At 46.2% G+C, this 10,927-nt stretch overlaps 1 protein-coding gene across 6 annotated transcripts in view; it reads left to right on the top strand.

Annotated features, from left to right (window-relative positions):
* The window catches only part of PAK1 (p21 (RAC1) activated kinase 1), an 86,937-nt gene extending 76,010 nt beyond the window's left edge, over window positions 1–10,927 (top strand). For all 6 annotated transcript variants that reach the window (XM_063326683.1, XM_063326676.1, XM_063326700.1 and 3 more), the window contains 3 exons: window positions 1,504–1,700; window positions 3,195–3,332; window positions 5,757–10,927. In XM_063326683.1, coding sequence (XP_063182753.1) covers window positions 1,504–1,700; window positions 3,195–3,332; window positions 5,757–5,843 — 422 coding nt within the window. In that variant the 3' untranslated portion in view covers window positions 5,844–10,927. The remainder of the gene's footprint in view (window positions 1–1,503; window positions 1,701–3,194; window positions 3,333–5,756) is intronic.

Below are 10,927 nucleotides of genomic sequence, written 5' to 3' on the forward strand. Positions count from 1 at the left end.
AAGGCGTAGGGCCAGAAGTCTTTGTGCTTGAGTGATCTCTGCCATCTGGAAAATACTGCAGGTACTTCAGGGGCAGAGGGAGTGGAGGGAGAATTGAAAATTGTGTAACTAGAAAACATTTAATTTTACAACACCAACCCGGACTGGACTCTAAATGTTATTTCCTCCTTGCGTTATCACCAGTCATGAAGACCTTGAGACTGTTCTGCCCCTCGGGTGCTAAGGTGGCTGTTGCGCTTGTCGTTGCCCATGCCGAGATAAGTCTGTAAACCAGCGAATAATCATCTTCCACCTATAGCTTTAACAGAACTGCGCTCCCTTTCTCTTCCTCTCAGTTCTGTTGGCTAGCACCCAACAGGCATAAATAAATCTATTTTTGTCGGCAGTGACAGCAGATATGACTCAAAATTCACACAGTGCAGATATGCTGAGTAAGAAGGTGGTGGGTTTTTTTGGTTTTTGTTTTTGGTTTGTTTTTTTTTTGCACACAATTGCTTTTTAGACTAAAGCTGTACTTTGGTACAGTCAGATCTCTGGAGTGTTGGCGACGAATAGCTGATCGGGGCCAAAGTGCTCTGTTCCTATGGAGTAACTTCTTTGAGCACAGTGTGCAGGTACCGGGCAGTAGTTTAAAGTTAGAAAAAGTCCCTGTGGCTATGATGCAGTGACCTTCCGGACTTGAGCTGCTTTTTGGCTCTGCTGGAAATTTTCTCTGTTTGTGAACCATATGTACCTTTCCTGGTTGTTAGCCTTGATGAAAACTCAGCTAGGGATCAGTTTAATTGTCATCATTCTGCCTAAAATTAAACCCGCGGTGCCACAGGGGGTCAGGATGGGCGGTGCATCTTGCTGTGTTGATTCTGCTGGGCTCCCAAGAACAGAATTTGTTTCCTTTTGGTAAGTCAAATACAAAGAAGACACAGGGCCCAGGCAGTCTTTGTGTGAAGGCTCTCCGTCTTTCTGTCTATTCGAAGAAAATAATGAGTGAAATTTAAAGTACTTTAGACTCAGCCTGAACACTGTTTGCTCTGTTAAAGCAAATGCTGTTTGAGGGATGATATGTCTACTGGGGAAGTAATATCTTCTGGGACTGAAATATCACCAGACAATATAGTAAGCATGTGGGTTGGGGGTGTGCATCTAGATCAGACTGCGCATTAATTTCTATTTTCACACAGCCAGGAACAGTCTTTAGACCATATATTACGGAGTGTGTTACAGCTGCATAATGCTGCAAACGCGGTCGAGTGTCTCAACATCCATATGCGGTTATTCACTGACCCCCGTCGTGCACGTCAGCAGCTCTGTAATCCTCATGGCCTCACGTGAGGCAGATCTAGAAACTTACTTCTCAACACCGTCTTCTAGATTAGCCCCAAAACCACCCCTCCTTTCATGGTCGCAACCAGACGTTGCGGCAGCGTAACTTGTACTACAGCTCTGGCATCAGTAAGCGTTGGTTTTGGAGAAACGTGCTGATTTTCTGTTTCTTTAATTTTCCAGCTGACTTTGGCTTCTGTGCCCAGATCACTCCTGAGCAGAGCAAACGCAGTACCATGGTGGGGACCCCATACTGGATGGCACCTGAAGTGGTGACGCGGAAAGCCTATGGGCCCAAAGTGGATATCTGGTCGCTGGGGATAATGGCCATCGAGATGATCGAAGGAGAGCCTCCCTACCTCAATGAGAACCCTCTGAGAGTAAGCGAGCATCTTTTGCTCTCACGTCTTCACTGGGCCTGGTGGTGCAACTAGGCTCTAAAGGAAGCAGGTGGATCCTCCGCTGTGGTTTCACCACCTGCAGCCCCGTAGCTCCGTAGATGTCACAGTGAGAAGATGGGGATAGTTTGAGTTAAAAGCCATAGTCGGCTCTGGGTAGCCCAGGTGTGGGTTCTTCCTGTTGCAGACCTTCTGGTCAGCTGTGATGAGTTAAGTCATGCACGCTCGTAATGCCCCACTTTCTGGAGATACTGATAGGGGCAGAAAGACTACCTGATGGCACCAAAGCAGTTGACTTCTTGAGTCCTTTTGCCTTGTGAGTGGGGAACAGTTCTCCTTAAGTACAAAAACATGACACGTTACTATTTCTATAAACGTAGCTTTTTCTTACTGGCTGATTGTTCCTCCTTGCATGCTCCAAATAAAACTACAAGCTTACTAAGTCTTTAGACAGGGTTTAAGCCTCCTGATGTTTCCCTTGTTTAGTTTTTAATGAAAGGGGAGATGCTGTCGGTTTGTAGGGATGTAACTGCACTTAATATAAGCCAGGTTTATGGCTTCTCCTTCAAACACAGAGGATGAGGGATCTAGAAAAATTCTCTTTAACTTTTGTCTCCAACTCTTGCACTGTAAGTGATTTTTGGGAGAGAAGAGCAGCAGCAGAGAAGAGTGAAAGAAACTGGGTGTCAAGTTAAACGAGGGTCGTTACGTAGCAGTAATTTGGCCTCATTTAACTCAACTTCTGCCAATTCCCAGGCTATCACTGCTCCCATGGGATGTGCCGAGTGATGTGCTCAAAGGGCTTGCATATTAACAAGTCTCTCACAGGTTTCCGTTTCCTTTGAAAATCCATCCAGGAAGTTCCTCGCATGAAATCCTGAAATGGATGAATTCTGAGTTCCTTGATTCTCAAAAGGGGTGTGTGTGTGAATGCTTCATCCCCAAGCAGTACCAGAACTTGTTTCTGCAGGAGGTTAAAAGCTGCTTGAGGGTCTCCTGGACATCTTTTGTAAGGAGCCAACTGCATCTTTATCCTATTGACTTTTTAGGCCTTGTGCACTCAGGGAAAGTACCAACAGAACAAAATCTCCTGTTTATTCAGGGCCACCTTCCCATGAGGATATAGTTATTGCAGGAGTCTAGCACTGGTAGAGTCATGCCAGTTGACTTCCCTATGTAAACACAGCCTGGAATGTTGGTTTTTGTCCTCCTAATCCCTTGAGAGGGCTGCAGGATCCAAACCCAGATTAGGAGGGTAAAACAATAAAGGATTGGATCCCATCCACATGAAAACAGGGCTGGCAGCTATTCTGTTGGCTGGAACTTAAGCATTGATCAGCCACCCTGATAAGGTGGGTCTCTCTTCCTCCTGGTTGAACTGGGGGAAGGGAGAGAAGAAATGAGCGTCTCTGTAATCCAGAGATGGAATCTGACCTTCATAACCCCCTGTTTCTTTGGTGCTGGTTTTTGCTTTAGGCCCTCTATCTCATTGCTACTAACGGGACTCCGGAACTGCAGAATCCGGAAAAGCTTTCACTCATATTCCGAGATTTCTTAAATCGCTGTCTTGAAATGGACGTGGAAAAGAGAGGTTCTGCCAAAGAGCTGCTACAGGTAGGTGATGGGGAACAGGGCTGAATCGATGTAATCATGCAATGCCGAGCCAGGCCAGGCTTACGGAGAGATCTTGTTTGGCGTCTTAAATACTGCATCAGATGAAGGCACAAGCACCGCTAAGGTAACCTGCCAGAAAAAAAAGCCCAAACAACCCCAAAACCTTAATCTATAATAAAGTGTTAACAGACTACTCCCTTTTTATGCTGCACTTACTAATAGCGGCAGCTGTGCAGCATGTTCTGTAGCCAACCTCAAATAATCGCTGTGCCCCAGGCCTGCCAAATGCCGAGCCCCTTAATTCCCACGGCTTCTTCACAGAGCTGGCCCTGATACCTGTGTGTCTTGTCACGGTCTGGCCATGGTTGTTCCTATTTGGACAGGAGGAGGGCTTCTAGCTGTTGGATGTTCTGGTTGTCTCCCTTCTGGTGGAGGGGTCCCAAAGCTCTTTGGAACATGCATGGCTTGCGTTAACTGGAGCAGTTTGGTGTTACAACATTTTGCCAGATATTACTCCTTACAGAGTTGATGGAACAAAGCTTGTGAGATATCTTAATCGTAGAATGGTTTAGGTTGGAAGGGACCTTTAAAGATCCTCTAGTCCAACCCCCCTGTCGTGGGCAGGGACACCTCCCACTAGATCAGGCTTCTCGAACCCCATCCAACCTGACCTTGACCACTTCCAACGATGGGGCATCCACAACTACTTTGGGCAACCTGTTCCAGTGTCTCATCACCCTATCAACAGTTATTTCACTGAAAACCTGGTGTCTTAGTCTGAACTTCTGGTGAAAAGGAAGGGCCAAGCTAGCAGGCTTTTTACCAAGATAGATGAGAGGAGTGGTTTGTGTGTTCCTTCTGTCAAATTTACCATAGGGGTGGGAAATATAGATCTTTGTAAAATAAATCTGTGATCAGGGGCACTCAGTCTTCAACTGTGAGACAGTTCCCCATTGTTTTTTTTTTGTTGTTTTTTTTTTTTGCCTTTCTTTCCGCTAGTTTGTGTAGTAGATTCAGCTTTGGATGTGTTGCTGCCTTCTGAGACTGTGATGAAGCAGTAATCACTGGCAGAATGGCAGTAGCTGAAAGATCACTTTTTCTCCTTGACTTTCCAGCCCCAGAATCATAGAATTATAGGGTTGGAAGGGACCTCTGGCGATCATCTAGTCCAACCCCCTGCCAGAGCAGGGTCACCCAGAGCAGGTGGCACAGGAACGCGTCCAGGTGGGTTTGGAATGTCTCCAGAGACAGAGACTCCACCACCTCTCTGGGCAGCCTGTGCCAGGGCTCTGCCACCCTCAAAGCAAAGAAGTGCCTTCTCATGTTGAGGTGGAACTTCCTGTGTGCACGTTTGTGCCCGTTACCTCTTGTCCTGTCCCTGAGCACCACTGAGAAGAGCCTGGCCCCATCCTCCTGACACCCACCCTTTAAGTATTCATAAGTGTTGATGAGAATATCAGAAAGCAGTAACGTTCTGTTCCTTGGAGCAGGAGAGCATTTTGGCTGTAGTGTTTCTGCCTGTTTTTAACCACCCTTTAGCCTCTGATTATTTGGATTTTCTTCCCTCTCTGAAGCATGTTGCCGTGGGTGATTGATCCCCTCTGATGCTCAGAAGTCCTGTGGGATATAGTTGCTTTTTGTTTTCGGAACAGCTTGTGACTTGCCCTGCATGCCTTCACTCTCATCTGAAGGCTGTTTAGTCATAGAATTGTTAGGGTTGGAAGGGACCTTAAAGATCATCTAGTTCCAAGCCCCTGCCATGGGCAGGGACACCTCCCACCAGACCAGATTTCTCAGAGCCCCGTCCAACCTGGCCTTAAAAACTTCCAGGGATGGGGCTTCCACCGCCTCCCTGGGCAATCAGTGTTGTTGTACTTAGCAGAGCACCTTGTACAGGAGACTGACTGAACGGTTCTGTGTTTCTGCTCTCCTAAATTTCAGCTGCTTTGTAAACCTCTAATATCCGTAGAAGGCCACGGCAATGCTTTCACTAGACTTGTGACAACAGGGAAGGGAGAAACGAGAGGTGATTCCTGCAGGAAGCCTTGTGCCTCGTGTTTGAACCGCACAGCTTGTTTTCACTACACCGTCCTTCCACGCAGAATTCCGCTATAGATTTTGCAAGACTTCTTTATAATTCCCCAGGGGAATTTGCTGACTTTTGCTCGGTCTTGGAGAATTTACATGTGTTGGGTGCAAATCTGTTCATCACTTCAGGCAAGCCCCAAAAGTTTGTGGTGGTAACAGGTGATTCTATGATTCTATGACCTTTTGGTTTGACCTTTGTTCAGAGATTGGAGTAGGTTTTTAGGCTGCATATGGGTCTAGGTGCCAATATTTTGAGTAGCCAGCAGACTGCTGGGGCGTGTTCTGAAAAATTTAACTTTTTTTTTTCTCTCTTTTTTTTTTTTTTTGTCTTCCTAGCACCAGTTCCTGAAAATTGCAAAGCCTCTGTCTAGTCTCACTCCTCTGATCATTGCAGCTAAAGAGGCAGCCAAGAACAACCATTAAAGTGGTGGAGTACAACGCGGTCATCGCGTCAAGACTTTTAGGTGTCCATTTCAGAGACTGAGTTACCTGCCTCTCTCCCCTTCTGCTCCTTCTTCACAGGCGCGTGCTTAAAACTTTGATCTGGCCTGAAAGGTGGCAGGGGTTTTGTTCACTGGGTGTGGAAGGGCACGCAAAGGGACACGGTTGATTTGACATCGTGAGTTGTCTTCCCATCCTCGTGACGGGGGGCGAGAGGGGAAGGGTCTTTTGTATGGTTGAGAAGGTCTTTCTGAGAACGTCTGAACCTGACCTACACGTAGCGAAGCCGGTTGGTTTTCCTCTTTCTTACTGCGTTTATTTTAAAAAAGAACGTGGCGCCTTAGACCATGTTTATCTTAATAAATGAAATCTTTTGTTGGCTGGACTTTTCCTGCTTCTGGCAAGCTGCTATCACGCCACTGTGCTTTGGATGACTCGAGGAGGCAGCAGAAACGTGAACAGCTGTAACAACGGAAAGGGGAACGAGGGTGTGAATACGCGTACCTCCTGCAGCCCTGCTTGGACGCTTTGAGGGAGCATGGAGAAGACCTCTGTGTGCTTCCTGCAGCCATGGGAGAAGTCAATTCATGGATGACCTTTTTGCCAAATTGTGCAAATTAGGGCCACCCCTCCCCCTTTAGTTTCAACTGATCTAGTTAAACAAATCTCAAACGTTACTGGTGTTCTAGAAGGTAAATCGCAGGAAAAATGGACAGAGAGCTCTTTTAGGGTTATTTTATCAGCGCTGTGAGGCTTCTTAGAGACCCTTGCCCTGTATGGTAAAGCAAACAGAGCAATTACTGTTATAAAGATAAGATTTGCCTGCAAAATGATGTTGAAAACTCTTGTTTCTTAGAGGAAATCCAATGGAAAACAAACTAATCGTGGATGCTGCTTTCTTGGAGACGTGGGGACATTAATTTTTTTTTTTTTTTTTTGAAATTATAGTGGTTTCTTTATGCTACTGATTCCTTTGGTTGCTAATAGTCTGTAAAACAACAGGAAACCTGGAACTACTAGAGGGATTGGTTGTAAACACTGGGCTTACGTTCAACTGTGTACTGATTTTTAATAAAATGAACTGCTGTGTTTCTTAACTTGGGGCTGAGGAAGGATCGGAGAATGCACTGTCACCAGACAAGTCTGTCGGATGAGATTATTGTTCCTGTTGTCACGGGGAGCTGGAAAGTGTTGGGTGAGGTCATATAACCTTGTCTCTTGCCCCTTTTTCTGTAGTTCTTTGGCATAGCAAGTGGCTCTCAAGGGAGTAACTTTATACATAGAGAAAATTGATAAAAGATGTGTGTTATAACTGGTGGAGCTGCTCTCTCTGTTCTGCTTTAGTCATCTACGGGGGTGAGTTTAAACCCCTTCTGGAGTAATTGCTCGTCTCCCACCAGAACTCTCGTGTGGCACAGAAACTCATTCCTGCTTCTTGCCGAGACCTGCTGCTGGCTCAGCCCTTTCCTCCCAGCGCCGGGGGTTTAATTCAAATCTATTTTTCCTGCTCGCTCCATAATAGATGACAGCTCTTATACTACTTTTACCGGGCGTAGGTAAGAGTTTGTGAGGTCTTTTGCTTCTGTGGTGCCTTCTCCCATCCTTTGTGCTCCAGGGTGGTCACTGTTTGACACGAGGCTCAAGTCTGAAGTCCATTGCCAAAATCTGCAGCCTCTCTCCCTTTTTGTATATACATGTCATGTCCCTGTAATATTAAGAGTTTCCCCTCGCAAAGCTTGTATCTAAGGATGAATTCCTTGGGCAAAACAGCAAAGCTGCCAGCCTGGAGAGGGATGGGGAGCTATTGATGAGCTCCTCTGCTTGGAGCTTAGCTGGAGATGGCGAAATGGAAGGCCACTACCCTTCAATAATTCCCTTTGATAAGGACTTTGTTTATATTTCTTCTGGAAGACTTCAGATGGCATACATGGGAAGAAAGGAATTAGGGGCTAGATCTCACGTGATCTAAGATCTCGCATGGCTCTCATCTTACGGATTTGGCAATTGACTCTTTGATGGCAGAGGATTAAATCGAACCCACAAACGTGTTTAATGTCTTTTTAACTCCCTTCCTCACTCCTTCCTCTGCGTCCCATTGAGATGAGAACCTTAATGCAGGTATACCCTATCTGCAAGCACGCATGGGAACTTACTTTTCTGCAGCAGGATTTCTGCTAAATTTCCCCAGAGAAGGTAAAAAGGGTTATTTGTGTGTGCTTAAGTCACCCTTCTGGATTTGCTGTTGCATAATGGAAAGGAATCCACAGGAACGACTGTTTATCCTTATTCTTAGGGTAGTGATGTGCGTCTGTCTCATTGACTTCCACTTTGAGTTGCTCCTGCCTGGTTTCTGTTGGCTGCTTGAGAGGGGATTTGCCAAAAGCCTTTCATTCTCCACTGGGATGCTGCAAGGCTGTGACCATAGATGTGTGTCATCTTGTCCCAGGCTTTTTTTTCCCCCACCTGTGATGGGTGGGAAAAGGGGACGACAGCTGCAACATGCTTGGACCTAGTTTCAAGTCAACACGCACGTCGTGTTTTGATGTACTAAGAAAATCTTCAAAAAATTTTGTAACTACCTTAAGCTTATGAGAATGGGATTATTTTTTGTTCTTCTGAGATACACCCTTTCCTCCACTCTCCGTCTGTGCATCGCCCGGCATCAGCACCTGTGTTGTCTTTTGTGTAGCCATTTACAGCACTTGCCTGTCTAAAGAGACCTCTCAAATAAGCGGCTCTGACTTAAAAATTAATCTCTGGGACTTATTTTTCTCAGAACATCTCAACTCTGCTGTGATTTGAAAGCGACTCCAACTAGAGAACTTCTTTGGTGGCGTTGCTTTTTCTTTTACTTTTGCTCTATGAACCGAGTCGCCCGAGTTGAAACCGTTTTTAATCACAGCCCTTAATTATTTATTTGCCTATTAATATTAAAGTCTCTCTTCTATATTAGAACATAAAATATTCAATTGTTTGAGTATCCTTTCAGAAAATTGGCTTTGTTTCTGAGGGATCTCAAGCAATCCTATGCCAGAAATGATATAGCATGCTAAAGCTTTACAAAGGGCTTGGTGGAGGGAGAGCCTAAAACTCATCATCTTTTCCAAAACACAGATCGTCTTATTTAAGAAGCAATTAGTAACTTCGACAAGTCGCTTCCTATATTTCAAGAATGGGCATTGATTTGTATTACTTTAGCTCTGGGTTTTCTTTAAACAAACCGTTGATTTGGAGGTCACTGGGACCAAGAGACGGTTGTGGGATGCTGAGAGGATGGAGCCCGGGCAGGGATGGAGGGGCCGGCAGAACTTGCTAGTTTGGTTGTAGCAGCGATAGCGCACCTTTAGCCATCCCTGAAATGTCTTAACTGAATGGACGTAGTTTTTAAAGGACATAAATCTGGCTGATGAGTCGTTACAGGCTCTTCTCTAGATGGGCTTTATGGTCCTACCAAACTGCCTTCCCCTTTTAAACAAAAGGGGTGCACGGTTTCCTCCAGCCAGGAGGCTCCTTGAGAAAGGAGGTTTCCATGGAGACACTTACTTGACTTAAGCGATTTGGTTAGGGCTGGAGAAGAGGCTTGGGGGGTAAACACCGCATCGACACAAAACCCGCTATTTTGTGAAGCAACTGGGGTTGCCGCAGTGTTTTGTTTCCAACTTGATGCCCCTTTTCAGAGGCCTGGTTTTGAAAAAGTGCCGAAAACGTTGCCTGGTCAGAAATGGGAGGCGTGTAAAAGGCTGTCGCTTCTTAGCCGAGATCTCTGTTAGTATCCGAATCCATCTGTCTCTCAAAATGTCGCGGGTTGGTGTAAGTAGGGCACATTTGCAGCAAAAGTACTGAGCAAGAGCAGACTGCAAGGGCCCGGAGATAAGTACGCGCTTCCTTAAAACTTGCTGTCCTTGTCTGACAGTAAAATTGGTCCAGACCAAAGTCCAAGAATAATATTTGTTTGAATCTCATTCCTAATTAAGAGCTTGCATAATCCGTTTGTACAGTGGATGGCGACATCTTCAATGTTAAAATTGCTGAAGGTGAAGTCTGATTCTCCATTCATCTTCCCACCGTAAAACAGCGAGACTTTCTAACGGCTTCTTATTTCAACAGTGGTAGAGAGCCTGCAGATGTGTTTTGGGGTCGTAAGCCCAACTGGATCAAGCGTGTGGGTAATTAATGCTCTAGGATCTCATCGTTTGTTGCTAATGACAGCTGGCAATGCCAAAGATGGGATCTTAGGGAAGCGGCTGCCAACTTTGACAGGGAATAACCAGCAATAACGAAACAGTGATAGGGATGGGAGCAGGCCAGAAAGTCGCCGCCCAAATGGACACCTGTGGAGAAACGGTGGGAAGAGCTACGGCAGAAGATGGAGTTGGTCCGAGGAGCGTTGGGTTAGGATGAAGCAAAGGTTAAAACCTCAACTGCGCAATTGCTGAGGGAACTCAAGGAGTGCCACAGCAGCCGGCTGCGTCTCGAGGCAGGAACGTCTCTGAAGGAGGAGAGCAGAAAGGGAGAGGGGCTGGAAGTGGAGGCTGGAGCTGCAAGATGGCTTTGAGTCCCAGCCCGTGCCAAGGGAGCTGGAGCTAATCCAGGAGGTTTGCAAAAATGACAAAACTCAGCTGAAAAGGCAAAGTGGGAGCTAGAACGGAGGAGATGGCCTTGATGTGCCAAGGAGCTGAAGAGAGAGGCCCCATTTCACGGGTACGTGAAACGGCAGAAGCAAATTTAACACAGGCTTCTGTGGGTGACGAGCAGCTCGTTCCCTCTTGCCTTGCAGCGTCGCTACGGTGGCTTTTCACGACCAGCGCTGCTTTGGGACTGTGTCAGCAGCCACCAGCCTTTGCCTTGTTTGTAAAGGTTTCTGACTGCAGCTTTCGTCTATGGGCAGGTGTCTTTGTGTCGTGTCCCACCTGGAAATCCCGGGGCTGTTGCCATTTTAAAACCGGCAAGATAATGTGTTTCTCTTCGTACCGCCTCGGCGTAAGTCTCCTGTAGTGCCGGGTGTGTTTAATGTGCGAGGTCAGCTCAGCCACTTTAAAAAACAAAACTCAAATAAAACCTGAATG

Source organism: Chroicocephalus ridibundus, chromosome 1 (assembly GCF_963924245.1).
Source record: "Chroicocephalus ridibundus chromosome 1, bChrRid1.1, whole genome shotgun sequence".
Lineage (NCBI taxonomy): Eukaryota > Metazoa > Chordata > Aves > Charadriiformes > Laridae > Chroicocephalus > Chroicocephalus ridibundus.